The following is a 17,430-nucleotide window of genomic DNA, read 5'->3' as shown; positions in this document are numbered from 1 at the left end:
ATAGAACTAATTTTCTAAAAAGAAAGCCATTGGCTTTATAATTCAGATAGTAGATGTAATAAAGAAAAGTTATATAATTTAGAACATAAATACTATGTTTTAACATCATTTTGTTTCCATATCTATAGTAACACTGTATATGTCTAAGTGCAACATTGTATCTGGTAACAGAAGAAAAACTGAATGTTGTCTTTTATTCACCAATGTGTGAGCTGGTCTGATTTTTACAGGTAGATATGATTGGTAATTGTTTACTAATTAGCCACACCTTTAGAATATATCATCACCTATGTGTGTGCTTCTGTAAATGTATGTGGAGTTTGTTATAATATTTTAAATGTTTTTAATTTTTATTTTAACTTTATTATGGTTTAATCATTATGTATGTCTTTATACATATTTTATATATGTTAATATACATGTTTTATGATTTTCCTAGCCCCTGAAGCAGCATATGAGTGAAATTCGGCCAGAGTTGGGCTTTATTCTCAACTGTACCACATTGTAGTAATAAAGGATCCCTGTTTTATCGATCTGCTCTCTTTGGTTGCTACCATACTGCTTACTTTGCACAACAGCGTGCCTACTATATGGGTGCTGTGTCAGCCATAAACTGCTTGCATTGCTCTGGCTCGACCCCCCGAACTTCATACACTGTTTTTTGGGCCTGCCCTATTTTACAAGAGTTCTGGAGCGGCCTACAAGACATGGTTTCACAACTGTGGAATCTATATATTCCCTTACACCCAAATATCTGGCTGTTTGGGCTATATGATAAAACTTTGCCAGACATAATTGAAGCTAAATTGCGACTTTTGGATAAAATCTCGCTCACTGCCAAATCTGCTATTCTCTCCCAGTGGACAGTGCAAACCCCACTCCTAATGGTATCTTGGAAGCAACAATTCCATAAGTTGTTACATATGGAACATCTCACAATGCAAAACGTTGTCTGACAAACAATACAATCGGAAGCAACTAATTGGGGAGACTACATAAATTATCAGCGGAAACCCTTCAATTTTTGCATTTTTGATGCATCTCTAGTAAATATACCGGCAACTGAGAATTGTGGGTAGCTTCTGTTTATGACCCTCTTCTGTAGCTTGCAATATGTACTTCCAGCTCCTGAATCCATGTGAATCTTTAATCCTTGTGAATCTTTGTACATCCTTTGTATATCCTGGCTTGTGACCAGCCAACATCACGTGAAGGGAAGAAGTTCCTAGTCCTAGTTGTAAGTTCCTCAGAGGGGATGGGGGGGGGGGGGGGGGGGTTTGACATACTAAAACTAAAATTGGAAATTATCAGTGAACTTATTGCTATTCAGTGAACCCTAGCTTTAAGCCTGTTTAATCCACCTCGCAAATAGCTATACAGTTATGTCTATCTGCGTTCTCGTTTGTTCTATATGTTCGATCGGATTATTGCCCTTGTTATGTACTACGAGAATTGTTAACTGTACCTTGAAAAGTTGTTGTTAATACAAAATATTCACACACACACAAAAAAAATCATCTAAGTATATTACTTTGCACTATTTTCTAGTAACACATCTTTTCCCTGACTATCACTAAGGTGGTGTGATAATTTCTGGTAATAAACCATATCCCTCATAAAAAAATGTTCACGATCTTTTAGCTCTCTGACAGATTGCTGGTAAAATGATATAGTGGGAGGGGGGATAAAGATTAGGTGGCAAATCCCTACACTTAGCCCTCTCTCACCCCCTTTAATATCCTGGCTGATGCCATTCCCTTATCCACTAAGTTTTGCTAATCACATGAAAACCCTCCCTTCCAAATGTGAAAGTAGTATTTACCCTTCTACCATATGCACGCCTGCCGTCTGTCTGTGGGCCTTTCAACCCTTTTTTCACTGAACAAAAATATTTTAGTACTTTCGCTTTTTTTTTTTTTTTCTTGTCACCCTTGACATGTTCCTCCTCCTTCTCTCTCATAAGGGTGACCTTCATAAATCTGCAACATTCAGAGCTTGAAAGTGAAAGGAAAACCGAAACCATGTGAACCTGATACAATATTTATTATGGTTTTTGCTGTGATCTACTCTTTCATACTACAATGAAATCTTATGTAGTCACTCTTGTTCCATTACCTAATTTCTGTTGTGGTCTTTGAAAAATATGTGGTTTCCAGGTTATGTGGGGAAAACTCTTGGCCATATGCTGCAAATAACCCCCCAAAGCACCTGCTATGACAGAAGTCTTGTGAAACATACAGCCATCTGTGGAAAAAGCAATCCATTTAGTAACATAACATGGCTTTAGTGAGTTATATAAAATATATAACTATGACGATCTTTACATATGCACATTTAGTCTCTCCCAAAGGACAGAAGTCAATCAGAATCCCATCAAGATTTACAATTAAAACCATATCAAGACGCCAACACGAGAAGTTGCTTTTAGGCAAGTGCTAGCTAATTGGACCTGGAAATGAAACAGATGGATTTCAGCTTTGATTTGATACCACAAAAATCTGTCTATTTTTGTCAAACTCTGTAGGAAATTTGTAGAAATCCATCACTTTGCAGTGGATCTGACAGATTTCCAAGGATCTTCCATGGGTTTGCCGATGGAAATATAATATCTAACTACTGTATTGGCAAAAATATAAAATAATCCCCTTAAACTGGGGCCCATATGGTAGAATGATAAGAACTGCCAGAAATGCCATTGTTGGGGCAAGACCCCCAATGGGGTTTAGACCAGCTGAGAACCTGGACCAAGTAGAAACAGTAGGAAAGACGAGTCTGGGAAGTTCTTTATTTATTAAAATATTTATTATCTGCCTATCACGTAGCAGTGCTATACTCTTGGGCATCAGGGATTGGCTGGAGCTCAGCTTAAAGGGTTTGCTGGGAAGCAGGAAGCTGAGTGCAACAATTCTTGCTACAGAATCTGCTACTTTTGAAAGTGCAACTTCTGCCTGACTCCAGCTCCTAGCCTGCAAGTCCAGCTTCCTCCTCCAGCCTGGTTCACTGTGAACTTGTTCCTGATTCCAGCTCCTAGTCTGTAACCCCAGCTTTTTATTCAAGACTGCTTCATTGTAAACTTGTTCCTGATTTCTGCTTCTGGCCTGCAAGTCCAGCTTCCTACTCCAGCCTGCTTCCATGTGAACCATTTCTGACTCCAGCTTATGGCCAGCCACTGCAGCTTTGCTACTCAAACCCGCTACTGTTCCTATGGACAAACCCGCAGGACTTCTGAATTGTCTCCAGCCTGTGCTTTGGTCCAACCAGAGCACCTCCAGCCTAGGGCTCAGCCCTGCTCTGTGTCTCTATCTGAAGGGCAGGAGCCTGACAGCCCTTCAGACTCTGTTTCTGCTGCTAGGATCCTTCACTAGGGTCGGCACCACAGCCTAGAGCTGCCCTTCTCTCCTCCTCCTCCCAACTATCACTGGGTCAACTGCTGCCTCTTCCCTCATAGCCCCCAGTTGAACCCAGTGCCACCTCCTGCTTCTTGAAAAACCAAAATGTCAACACACGATACAAATTCTGGAGGGATATATTATCTATGATATCCAAAAGTGTCTACAACACTATCACCTCCTCTATATACTCGATGGATAAATATCAAATAAATTATGTTTTTCCAGGAGTTCCAAGATGGCCGACTGATGCGTGGCTAGAGTGGAAGTCCTTTCTTGCTGCTCTAAGTTTCCAGGTTTGCACAGCGATCTGGCAACGATTACATAAAAAGTTTACTTTATGGGATGGAAAAGAAAGCCCAGGTTTGTGATTTACCCCGCGACCTCTCCGGGGCAGCCTCTCTCGGGTCCCATGGACGCCCATGTCTCCCGCAGTACTCCTTTACCGGGAAACCAGCCGCTGGAGAGAGGGGGAGGGGAATTTGAGCTCCCCTCTCTCCCTGGCTCTTTGTCACCATTGAGCCTGGTGCGAGGAATGCCTCCTGGCAATCCAGCAGATGAGAGAGCCACCTCAATGGCTGGGGAGATGCCAAGGACCCAAGCAGTTCAGCCAGCAGATTCAGCAGGGGACAGCGAGGTGGTGGAGGAATCTGCAAGCCCAACGGCCATCTTTGGAGGTGCGGTCAGGAGGAGTTTGAGAGACAGGGAAGGAGAGAGAAACCTTGGAGCCGACCAGGAGCCTACATGGACTGAATTAACAATTCCAGAACTGCCTCCTGTTCAAAGACCGGGTGAGATATCTTTATTATCAATTTGGGATGCAATTGCTGAGTTTTGTGCTTCTATAACAAAACAGTTGGCACCTATAGTTAAGAGGAGTAATGAAATGGAGCAGAAAATACTATCTTTGGGTAATACAGCAGTGGACTTGAATCAAGAAATCTCCACCATTATACAAACAACTTCTATTCAGCAGTCTCATTATTCACTGGCTAAGGACAATGCTAATTTAGCACTGAAAGTGGAAATGCTGGAAAATGCCAGAAATAAGAATTTGAGGATCATAAATTTTCCCAAAGTTCCTCTTGTTTCCCCACGGGATATGTTCAAGAGATACTTAATAGAAATATTGAAAATTCCTGAAAATGCTATCCCTCCAACATCTAAGGTATTTTATTTACCGACACATAGAAAAGAATTAGGTCAGCAAAGGGATGGAATGGAAATATTACAGCCTGCGGAGATTCCACCACTGGATTTGACAGCAATAATTGAAACATCGGAGTCAGACATTGCAATACCTGCTACACTTATAGTTTCACTAGTCCTTGAACCAGATCGAGATTGGTTACTGAAATTGTTCTTCAGACATAGATTAGAAACTTTTATGCAATTCAAAGTAAATGTTTTTCCTGATGATTCTCGTTCCACACAAAAAAGACATAAACATTTTCTATTAATGAGGTCTATGGTACAACAGATTGGGGGTCACTTTATCCTAAAGTTCCCTTGCAAATGCTTGGTGAAGTACCAAAATGTTTCCTATTGACCCCCCTCAGTTGTCACAATTTTTAGTAGGGAAAACTCCTGAGATTAGTTCCAATGTGGATCCTCTACCCGTAAATTCTCAGGATAATGTTCCTCAAATTCAATAATATACTGCAACATATCAGCCATTGTGCCTTCCTATGATTAGTATTGTACTAAATTTTCCTTGGATTGTGTTTTGGTTTCTCCCCATTATTGAGGACTTTGATTGGTAACTGTTATAGGGAGAGTGCTTATTGTGTAAAACTTTTGCTGTTAAGAAATGTTTCTGTCAAACAATACCTGTTTTCCATTCAAGATTGTTCTTGAATGTAAATTTGAGAAAATTCAATAAATAAATAATAAAAATTGTTTTTCCTCTCATTTGTGCTATTTCATATTTCTAATTAAAAATTAACTCATTGAAAATGTGAAAGTTTTTCTTAAAGCCAATGATTTTTGAACAATGATAGTTGGCCACGTTAAATGTGGACAATGCCCACATTGTAACACATGTATAGAAGGTACAGAGTGGAAGGATCCGATATCGGGATATAAAGTGTTCCGAAAAACATATACCACATGCAAATCGACATTTGTAGTATATGCTTTAGTTTGTCCATGTCCAAAGATATCCATTGGGAGAACAACTCGAACGATACATACACGATTGAATGAACATAAATCCAGATTGAATACTGTACAATGGACAGCACTGATGTTCATGCACTGTGAACATTATCAGCACACGTTTGATCAATTAAAATGGACAGTGTTGAATCAGGTAAAATTATCCTCAAGAGGAGGTGATTGGATACACAGATTGAACTACTGGAAGGCTTTTGGGATTTTTACGTTGCATACACAGTCATTGATAGGACTTAATGAAGAACTCGATTGGACATCATTGGTATAGGGCAGACATTTCGGACTTTCACCTTGTAGGGTTTATTACCAACTGGACTCAATGTAGAGCAAGATAGGGCCTTGCAGGCATAGGATAGACGTTCTCACATTGAATTTTTAATGATTTATTTATTTATTTGTTTGTTTTTATATACCGGTGTTTGAGTTACATATCACATTGGTCTACAAATAAATTGAAAGGTGCGGGAAGGAAGTCTGCTCATTTGACAGGCACAGTAAATGTTAGAGAGTGATTAGCAGCAATATTGGTAACAGTGCCGAAATAGATAGGATAAATAATAATAGTGTAACAAAGGGAGTAGATAGAATGAGTAGTGGTCTAATAATAGCAATTGGCATTGGAGTAACAGGGTAAAAATAGTAATAATTAGGTATCTTTTGTAGCAAAGACAATAATAGGCATAAATAGCAAAGACAATAATGAATAGCAATGACAATAGTAGGAATAAATAGTATAGAATAAAATAAAATGGCAGTAATTGGAATTTGAGTAACAGGCGTTTGAGTAACAGGGGTGTGTTTATTGGTGTGGTGGTGGGGAGGGGGGTTGCTCTGAGTGGAGATTTAGGGTTAGTTCATGTATGATGTTGGAAAGGCTTTGAGGAACATCCATGTTTTAAGATTTTTCTTGAAAGATTGAGTGGATGGGTCTGTTCTTAGTTCTCTGGGGAGTTTGTTCCATAGGATGGGGTCGGCAAGAGAAAAAGTTAATTCCCCTTTTTATATCCATTGGGTGGCTTTAGGGTGCAGTGTTTGTAGGAGGCCGGAGTTTGAGGAGCGAAGATTCCATGTTGGGAGTATGGAGGCGTAGTGGGGTGGGTAGCCAATTGGTTGTGTTGTGGATGAGGGTTAGAGTTTTGTGCTGTATTCACTGAGGGATTGGAAGCCAGTGTTGGTCTTTGAGGATGGGTGTGATGTGGTCTGTTTTTTTGCTGTTTGTGAGTGTTCTGGCTGCTGCATTCTGGAGTAGTTGAATGGGTTTGAGGGTGGAGGCTGGGAGGCCTAGTAGTAGGGCATTGCAGTAGTCAAGTTTAGAGAAGAGCCTGTAGAACTGTTTGGAAGTCTTGAGGGTATAGCAGTGGCTTGAGCTTTCTTAGGATTTGTAGTTTGCAGAATCCATCTTTTAGTAGCTTGTTGATGTGTTTCTTGAAGTTCAGTTGGTTGTTGAGAAAGATGCCAAGGTTTTTGACTGCAGAGTGTATTTGGTTTGTAGGCTGCTGTGTGGGAGGGGTCGATGGGGGGTGGTAGGGGGGGGGGTTGCTGGATATGTATAAGATTTCAGTTTTTGTGTGATTGAGAATAAGGGATAGTTAGTAGGTGCTTTATTGATGAAAGGTGTGTGTTCCATAGTTCCAGGGTGTGTTCGATGGAATCTTTGATTGGGAGGAAGATTTGTACATCATCAGCGTACATATAGATGTTGAATAAAGTGGAGGATAGAGAAGAGCCTTGTGGAACTTCGTGGGGTAGGGGGGATTGGCTTGGATTTGGTGTCGTTGAACTTGACTTTGTATGAACTGTTGGATAGGTAGGATTTAAACCAGCTGGGCGTTGTCATGTAGTCCGATTTCTTGTAGTCTGAGTAGTAATGGTTTGTGGTTGACGGTATCAAAAGCGGCTGATATGTCAAGGAGGATGAGTAAGTAGGAGGTGTTAGTCGAGTCCTTTAAGGATTGTGTCTGAGAGAGAGAGAGGAGTAGTGTTTCTGTTAGTGTTCGTGGTAGTTATGGGAGGATCCTTGGGCTGGTGGCAGATGACCATGCCCCCGGGATAAGATCCCGAGAGGGACCACTGGTCAGGCTCAGAGTATGGAGACAGACACAAACTAGTTCTTTTATTAACCAGTACATCAAACCACCAGAGGTGGCAGTAGTGAGCTGGAAGTGCCCAGCTGGGCTGTAGTCCCTCAGATACTGGAACAGAGATCCTGGATAACTGAGCTGTAGAGAAACTGAATATAGTGAGTAGGCAGGGTATGCAGAGTTCCGGAACAGAACCTTGATGGTAACACTCACACAATAGTCTCTTAGAAGCAGCCCAGGAGCTGGAATTAAGTAGGCCCTCAAGGAGCGAGTACCTGGTTCCAGGGAACGCTCTGAGAGAGAGATGGTAACTCACTGGTGTTATAGGCAGCGATGACTTCCTGGCAGAAGTGGTATTCAGTAGCAAGTCCAGAAACGTGGGCCCTCGAGGAGCGAGTACCGGTTCCAGACTGCGACCTGAAAAGCAAAGGAGAAAGCGAGGCCCCCGAGGAGTGGGTACCCCTGGTAAAGTCCGAGGAGGCAGAGTAGCAAGGTATTCGGAGAGTGAATCCCATCCGCAGCGATACCTGGAGGAAGCTAGGTAAACCTTTGCTAACTCGATTAGTTAGCAAATTCAGAGACCTTAAATATCTGGTGAGGATGACGTAACCTCAGGGGGATGCCCCTGAGGTTCGCACCACTGCAGGTACTTGAGTCGAGGCCATGCCACGTGCGCCCCCTTAGGCTGCTGGAAAACATGGCGGAGTGCAGCGACTAGCCGATCTGGGGATGCCAGAGGGGAACGGCAAGATGATGCCGCGGCAGCCAAATTTCCAACAGGCAAAGACGGAGTCGCCAAAGAGGTAAGGTGGGCATAGTGGAAGCATCGGGCAGTGACGGTCACAAGTTTCAGTGCTGAGGGAGGTTCTGAAGCCGTGTTGCATGGGGAAGAGAATATTGTGGGAGTCCAGGTGTTCAATGAGTTGACTGTTTGCAATTTTTTTGAGGATCTTGGCTATGAAGGGTAGGTTCGATATTGGTCTTAAGTTTGTTAGATCAGATTCATCGAGATTAGCTTTTTTGAGTTTCGGTTTGGCGCATTTTAGGTTTTCGGGGAAGATGCCTTGGTAGAATGAGAGGTTGATTATGGTTGCTATTGGTTTGGCAATGTGGCTGGATATTTGTTTAAGGAATTTTATAGGAATTGGGTCAATGGGATGGGCTGCAGGATTCATGTTTTGTATGATTGGTTCAATTTCCGTTGATGCAATGTTGTTGAAGTGAGTCCATTTGTAGTTGTTTATGTGTGGATCTGTTGTGGCCTCAAAGTTTGGGTTAGGGTTTTTTGCAATTAGGTTTAGAATTTTGTGATTAAAGAATTGGGCCAGCTGGTCACTGGTGTTTGTCTATTTGGTTGTTGTGTGTGAATTTTGGACTGGTTGAGTGAGGTTGTTGACGTATGCGAATAGGGTTCTTGGGTTGTGTTGGTGTTTGTGAATTTTGACGGCATAGTAGTTGTGCTTAGCTTTGTCTATATCAGTTTGGTAGATGTATAGTATGGTCTGGTAGCTGTCTTTTAGCTGGGGGGTGGGTTTTCATCTCCATTTATTTTCAGCTCATCTTAGAAGTTTGGTCTTCCTCAGTTCGGGGGTGTACCATGGTACTTTCTGTTTGGTGGATGGTTTGAGTTCTTTCTTAATGAGTGGGCATATTATTTTGGCGACTTCAGCATTGATGTTGAGCCATGAGACTATGGTAGAGTTGGTGTCCGTTGTGTTTAAGGACTTGAGAGAGTTTGGAAGTGTTTTGATTAGGTCTTCGGTGGTGCATGGCTTGTTGAAGGATTTGAAGAATCTGATAGAAAACTGGATTGGGTGTTGCAGATATGGGGTAAGATGTAATGACGTGTCTCAAGCCAAAGGTGGTTTAATCATTTAGGATTGGTCAGTTAGTAAGGTGTTTGGGATATGAAAGAAGCTAGCGTTTGTGTATTTCAGTTGATTACAGCTAGATGACAGCAGTACTTTGATACGTTGAAAATTCAGCCTTTCTATTTTATAGAGAAAATGAGGACAGCACGATATTGAGACTGTGGAAATTGGCACGGTAAATGGATGGAGAAAATTTCGACATGTAGATCTAATATACCAGACATCCCCTGAGGAAAGACCAGGTGGTCTGAAACGCGACCCCGTTGGTCGGACGGTAACATTTGCATATCTAAAAGACGTCGGCACATAGTAAACTTGGATAGTGCTGTTCTTCTATACAACAGATAACATCTTATTTGCAGAATTGAAGTTAAATTGCTGTTAGATTCTCATTTTACAAATATGAGATTTTGAAAACATAATCAAGGTATATTATGGCTGGACTGTCTCATTAAGTAAACATTGAATTTTTGAAAAAACTTTTTTAATTCACACAGCACATGTTGATAAAAAAAAGAAAAAAATATGAGGTTGGTGGTTGATCGTTTATGATTACAAAATCTTAAGTCTACCAATTGGTGGTAGCTAAAGCATATTATATGAAACTTTCCACTCCTTCCTAAATAATTTTTGAGAAAAACTTTTTCACATTTTCAGTGAGTTAATTTTTAAATAGAAATATGAAATAGCACGAATGAGAGGAAAAACATAATTTAATTGATATTTATCCATCGAGTATATAGAGGAGGTGATAGTGTTGTAGACACTTTTGGATACCGCCTGCTTCCTGGCACTAGCCCACAATTATAAGAGGAGATTGATCTTTGAAAGGCATTTTTTTAAAGCTGTCTTTTTAATTGGGCTAATACAGTACTTTCCATTCAAAGATTTTTCAAGCAGACTTGTATATTTTAGTACTGTTTACCTGCTAACAGTCTTTCTCTTCTTTTAACCCTTCGTAGGTGTTGATGATCTTCTTGTTTAGTACTTTCTGTAAGATTGTGTATCATACCTGAGAAAAGAGATGATGCATGAAGAGGATGGCAAAAAAATATATTGAAGGAATAAAAAGTGATGGCGATGGGTGAATATAAATTAAAAGTACATAATTAAGCATTTTGAACATAGTTTCTGATGAGAGAGACAAGTCATTAGTTAATGGACAATTTTATTACCTTTCAGCAGTGTTATAGAAAGTATCATTGGTGATGACAGAGCACATATCAAAAAATGTGGAGCTTTATTCACCCCTGCATGAGATGGACAATAAAGCAGCATTTAAACTAAATGACAGGGGAAAGCCTCAGTCACCCAAGAGCATAGGGTTCTGAGTGACTTACTGCCATCCAAAGGAGGAGAAAGGAGTTGGAATGGACCCTCGTAGGGCCCAGGATCATCTGCTAAAGATTTGGGAGAAGAGGAGTAACTCCAGTATTGCCCTGATACTAAAAAGGGAGAATAACTTGTGCCAGTCAGGTACTGTGAGGAATCTAAGGAGTTCAGAAAAGAAAATTACATGGAGAGGTAGAAGATAAAGGACTATGTAAAATAAATTTTTCCTTTGATACTTTACTGACATTGGGGGGAAGTGTTAACTTGTCTTAAACCAATGGGCTGGGAGAAACATCAGGTTAAAGACTGAATCAATTGGTTTTACCATCTAAATCTTAAACAAGATTGTAAAATGTCACAAAGTTTGTTTAAAGCACTTGTAACAGAGCCATAGCCAGACCATTTGGCACCTATAGACCTCACCCCAGACATAAAACACAACACCACGAGCTAGGACCCTCTGTTACATGGGGCAGTTTTGATTTTTACTTTGACCCAGCAGTTTCCTCCTGCTCCTTTGGGCTTCCAGCTCAGACAGAACCAGTACAGAAATCCTGGAGCCATGTCTTCATTCACCACTACCAGGGTTCTCTTTTCCCCTTATCTTATATCCCCTTCCAACTTTATTTACTCATTACTGTATGAATCTTGGGCTGGGGGCCATGCACCGGGGTTCCCTTCAGAACCGTGTCCCCACACACAATTAAAGATTAATCAGATTTTACGTGAAAAAGGACATTCTGAGGTAAAAATATCACTTACAACAAAGGAAACAGAGAAAGTTTCACTGACACTGCTTCATAATCCCTGGTGCCACCTGCAGTTCCTCATTATTGACCTGTACCTAAGCACAAAATACTTGCAAAACTTGTAAAACCTTAAACATAAAAACTTTTCCAATGAGTTTGTATTACACACCCTTAAAAGTTTCTACTAAAAAAAAATTACAGCTGAGTGGATGACTCTCTACCTCCATAGATCGGGCAGGTTCTGGACTGATTCATGGTACTACAGGAATGAAAATTAGCAGGTAAGAACCAATTTTTCGTTCCCAGTATGTACCGGGATCAGTCCAGACTCCTGAGATGTACCAAAGCTCTCTACTTTAGGATGGGACCGGGAGCGTCCCGCTCGCAAAACACTCTTGCCAAAAGACCAAGACCATGGATCCCCTACATCTAGATGGTAGTGCCTTGCAAAAGTCTGCAGCGACTTCCAAGTTGCCGCCCTACAAATTTCCTGTGGTGAAACCAACTGGACTTCCACCCATAAGGCCACCTGAAATCAATTAGAGTGAGCCCTCAAAACTTCAGGCACCTGACAGCCTTTGAGAATGTATGCCAACCCAATAGCCACCTCGCAATGGTAGCCTTGGAAGCCTGGGTACCTTTCTTTGAACCACTCCTTAAAATGAAAAGATTATCAAATCTCCTAAAATACCTCAGCAAAACCCTATGGACATCCAAAAGCCTAAGCTCCCGCACATGAGGCACAGAAGCATCCAATTCCGGAAAAGCTGGAAGCTCCACCATCTAATTAAGTAAGGGGAACATCCGCAGGGCCACTCCTGAGTCCGAGATCTGAAGGAATGGATTGCGGCAAGATAAAGCCTGTAACTCAGAGATTCTCTTTGCAGAACAAATGGCTACCAAACAAAAGGACCTTCAAGGTCAAATTCTTAAGTGTCATTCTGTGGAGAGATTCAAAAGGTGGCTCACACAAACCTCGCAGAATGAGATTAAAGGATGGGCAAACTCTCCTCACTAGAGGTTGCAAATTCTTAAACACCCCCCCCCCCCGAAGAAACCTAACTACATCGGGATGAGAGGATGTCGTGCAACCCTCAACTGTACCACGTAAACAAGCCAGAGCCGCTACCTGTACTCTGAGGGAGAGTTTAGGTAAGTTTGGGAAAGTTCCTGGAGGAAAAGTCCATAAACAATTAATTATTAGCCAGATAGACATGGGAAAGCCATCGCTTAACCTTGGGGGTGAACAACAAGAAATAGATCTCCTTTTTGGGATCCCGAGGCCTGACTGTTAGAGACAGAATGCTGGGCTCCATGGACCTTGGATTGACCCAGCATGGCACATCTTAAGTCTATGGGGAGCCGGTTTGGACTTTCTAGCTGCTGGTGTGCTGTAAATGTTTTGAAAATTATTTTGCATTCCTTTTTTACAGTTAAACATTTCTATGCAGAAGACTTGCATGTTTATCACTTGTGTAACTAAGGAGTGTAAATGAAGAAAAAAAAAGAAACTAAGCTTTGGAAGAAAAATAAGGACTCACTTATTTCCCCAAAACAGCCAGTGATAGGGTCTTGCCAGGAGAGTATTGTATCCAGCCAGGTCAGGTTGTAAAAGTCAGAAAATCCGCACATACCACAGAACAGAACTATAAAAAAAAAAAAATCAGAACTATAGGTCTGTCATTTAGATTTACAATATTCAGTATAAACCAAAGATTTTGGAAATGTGGAGGCAGATATTCAAAAGCCATTTAGAAGGATAACTGAAAATGTATCCATTTAAATAGCTTAGCAGTGATATTAAATGGCTTATCCAGCTAAATTCTAGCTGGATAAGACAGGGGCATTCCTGGGGCAGGAGGTAGGTGTTCCGAGGAGGACTGGAGTTAGCCAACTAACTCTGCCCGTGCCATATATGTATCCGGCTAACTGTAACATAGCCGGATATATTCAGTGGTGCTGCTGCACTGCTGAATATCGTGGTTAAGCCAGCTGGATAGGTATATCTGGCTAACTTAACTAGCTGCTCCATGACCGAATATTGGCCTCCAGGTTTCCAAAAGGAGTAATATTGCAACTCTTAATTTAATAACTTAAAAATCCAGTAGGTCTGTACAGTTCTATTTGCTTTTTTGAGAGAGAGGTGGAAGAAATCTTGGGTAGGGATGTGAATCGTTTTTCAACGATTAAAATTATCGTCCGATAATGTTTATATCGTCTTAAATCGTTATAGAACACGATACAATAGAAATTCTAACGATTTATCGTTAAAAATCGTTAAATCGTGTTAGTGCGCACTAACTCGAGTTAGTGCGCACTAACTCCCCGTTAGTGCGCACTAACTCGATTTAGTGCGCACTAACTGAAAATGATACAAATAAACACTTTCCAGGTCACTGAAGGTCAGTTAGGAATGAATATGTGTTCCTATTGGCTGGCTGCCCTCTTATCTATTGATGTTACCAAGGTTACCACTGAGGTGATGGTTGGGGGGATGGGAAATGGAACTGGAAACTAACGAACACCAACAGAAAATGAAACAAAGTGTTCACACTTCCCAGGTCAGTAAAGGTCACTTAGGAATGAATATGTATGTATGTATTCCTATTGGCTGGCTGTGCTCTTATCTATTGATGTTACCAATATGGTTGGGGGGATGTGAAATGGAAACAGTTGGAAGCTTGACAAAAAAAGTAATGTAATGATCAGCACTCACGTGACTAGAACTTGTTTGTTTATTATTTTTGTTAGCAAGCACCTGAAATGCTAGTGCATGTTGAATTTGCCAATCACTGTGCATTTTAGAAAGGTGGTCCTGGCTGGAACTGTACACAGTTCAAATATATGTAATTGATTGTTGGTAAGTGTATTTTTTAAGTAGCCACACTGGCACCAGTATGTTTACTTTTCCTCCTACTTAACTCACTAGCTCAGCTTTGTAAGAAGGGCTTCTCTGCTTGTGTGTTGTTTTTGTTTGGTGTGAGGAGAGCAGAAACATCAGATCTTTATTCAATCTACTACAGTCATCTCTTACAGTGCCCTATCCCTATTAATACCAGGAGTGTTGTGATCTTCCTGCACACAGTGCCCTAACCCTGATACCAGTCTGAGACAGCTCCCTCCCTGCATTACTAGTGAGAGGCTGGCTTCACAGACAGGGGGGAGCTGCCTGACCCTCACTCCTGACTTCCCCCATGTCCCAGCTAGTGAATGGTGTGTGGGTGAGGGGGGGGGGGGAGGATGGTGAAGTCTGAGACAGCTCCCTCCCTGCATTACTAGTGAGAGGCTGGCTTCACAGACAGGGGGGAGCTGCCTGACCCTCACTCCTGACTTCCCCCATGTCCCAGCTAGTGAATGGTGTGTGGGTGAGGGGGGGGGGGGGGGGGATGGTGAAGTCTGAGACAGCTCCCTCCCTGCATTACTAGTGAGAGGCTGGCTTCGCAGACAGGGGGGAGCTGCCTGACCCTCACTCCTGATTTCCCCCATGTCCCAGCTAGTGAATAGTGTGTGGGTGAGGGGGGGGGGAGGATGGTGAAGTCTGAGACAGCTCCCTCCCTGCATTACTAGTGAGAGGCTGGCTTCGCAGACAGGGGGAGCTGCCTGACCCTCACTCCTGACTTCCCCCATGTCCCAGCTAGTGAATGGTGTGTGGGTGAGGGGGGGGGGGGAGGATGGTGAAGTCTGAGACAGCTCCCTCCCTGCATTACTAGTGAGAGGCTGGCTTCACAGACAGGGGGGAGCTGCCTGACCCTCACTCCTCCGGGGTATTGTGATCTTCCTGCACACAGTGCCCTATCCCTGATACCAGGAGTGTTGTGATCTTCCTGCATGCAGTGCCCTATCCCTATTAATACCAGGAGTGTTGTGATCTTCCTGCATGCAGTGCCCTATCCCTGATATCGGGATGTGTGCAAGAAGATCACAACACCCCCGGTATCAGGAATAGGGCACTGTGTGCAGGAAGATCACAACACCCCCAGTATCAGGAATAGGGCACTGTGTGCAGGAAGATCACAACACCCCTGGTATTAGGGATAGGGCACTGTGTGCAGGAAGATCACAACACTCCTGGTATTAGGGATAGGGCACTGTGTGCAGGAAGATCACAACACTCCTGGTATTAATAGGGATAGGGCACTGTGTGCAGGAAGATCACAATACCCCTGGTATCAGGGTTAGGGCACAAGTTCTAGTCACATTGACTGATCACATTACTTGTTTTGTCAAGCTACCAACTGTTTCCATTTCCCATCCCCCATATACTGTCAGTAGGAAACTTGGTAACATGAATAAATAAGAGGGCAGCCAATAGGAATACATATTCATTCCTAAACTGACCTTAACTGACCTGAAAAGTGTCAAATTGTATCATTTTCAGTTAGTGCGCACTAACTCCCGTTAGTGCGCACTAACTCGAGTTAGTGCGCACTAATCGGAAAAAACGATTTTTAACGATTTTTTAACTAAAAAATCGTGCCTAAGACGATTTTCTTGCCCTGCCACACGATTTCTATCGTTAAGACGATATGGAAAACGATTCACATCCCTAATCTTGGGTATCAGCCCAGAGAATTGATCTCAGAGTTGGGGAGAAAGAAGTGGAGAACATGGGGATGAGGAGAGGGAGAGAGGACTGGGAATGGGGGGGGGGGGGGAGGAGAAGAGAGAGGGGAAGACCAGAGATTATGGGGAGGAGAAGGAGAGAGGTTTGGGGATGTGGAAGGAGGATCAAGGGATCTGGAAGGGAAGAGGAGGAGGGAGTAAGATCCTGGAATCATAAGATGGGAGGAAAATCAGAGACTGGGAGGGGGAGAGAAGGGAGAGGGAGTGTAACTCCAGGATCATAGAGAAGATGAGGAATGGGAAGAGAATCAAAGATAAAGGGAGATGTCCTTTCATCCTTACTCCTATAGGCATCGGAGCAGGGTGGGCCACATGGGCCAACTTTCTGCTGCTGTGAAGTAATTGTGCAGCTGTTCCCAGATCAGGTGCTGGCTCTGTGTGGCTTTCTGTGCATTTAAGTCGCATGAGTGCCTGCATTCTCACACTGATCTCGAAGTCTAAGTATCATGAGATCAGCACGATAACACACAAACCCATATCACTTAAGCTCTCAGAGAGCCACAAGGTGCTGAAAGCTGCTCTGAGGATGGCCAGATGGAAACTTCAGATCAGCGGACAAGGTTTGAGGGGTTTGCTGGGCGGGTGAGGAGAAGGAGGCTAGAGGCAGATAGACCAGCTTGTTTTTGTTTTTTTTTTGGGGGGGGGGATGTTCTGGAGGCAGGCAGGCTTGCTGGGGTCCTAGATGCAGGTAGACATGCAGGTTTGCTTGAGGAAGGAAGGTGCTGGACAGGGGGTGGGTTTTCTTCTGGGGAGATGCCGAAGGTGTTTGTTTTGACACCCCCCCCCAACCAAAAAGTATGCACTGCCCCTGTCTGCTTCCCCAGTTCTGTCATATATTTGTGTGGGTTCTTTTGTTTTAATTTGGTTGGTTTTAACGAGCATTATTTTACAATAGTATGCACAAAAAGCAAATCACGTCCGCCATTTGTAAAAAGTCCACACGGGTTTTATCCCACCACTTGCAGGACACCCACCCCTGGCCTCTTCCAGCCCCCGCCAGATGCCCTACCCCACCGGATGCCCTACCCCACCACGCTCTTAATACATATCTGAAACAGGCAACCACCCCTGGGGCAATAATGATCCCCGGTTGCCCTGCGCTATCAATGCCATTTCTTATAATGGTGCCAAACATTTGTCATTAAAAAAAAATTGGTGCCAGCATCATATTTTCGTATGGCAAAAGGATGGTGCCATTAGGAGAAATTAG

The 17,430-nt window shown here is 42.7% G+C and overlaps 2 protein-coding genes across 3 annotated transcripts in view; one reads left to right on the top strand and one right to left on the bottom strand.

Annotated features, from left to right (window-relative positions):
- The window catches only part of ALG1 (ALG1 chitobiosyldiphosphodolichol beta-mannosyltransferase), a 488,005-nt gene that overhangs the window by 346,565 nt on the left and 124,010 nt on the right, over positions 1–17,430 (top strand). The window lies entirely within an intron of this gene.
- Positions 2,053–17,430, bottom strand: part of C14H16orf89 (chromosome 14 C16orf89 homolog) — a 69,984-nt gene continuing 54,606 nt past the window's right edge. Inside the window, exons 7-9 of the mRNA XM_029577245.1 lie at positions 13,139–13,243; positions 10,442–10,528; positions 2,053–2,244 (exon numbers count right to left, since the gene is read on the bottom strand). Of these exons, the coding sequence (XP_029433105.1) occupies positions 2,090–2,244; positions 10,442–10,528; positions 13,139–13,243 (347 nt within the window). The 3' untranslated portion in view covers positions 2,053–2,089. The remainder of the gene's footprint in view (positions 2,245–10,441; positions 10,529–13,138; positions 13,244–17,430) is intronic.

This window comes from Rhinatrema bivittatum, chromosome 14 (assembly GCF_901001135.1).
Source record: "Rhinatrema bivittatum chromosome 14, aRhiBiv1.1, whole genome shotgun sequence".
In the NCBI taxonomy this organism is placed as follows: Eukaryota; Metazoa; Chordata; class Amphibia; order Gymnophiona; family Rhinatrematidae; genus Rhinatrema; species Rhinatrema bivittatum.
This window is presented reverse-complemented; position numbering and strand designations above follow the sequence as displayed.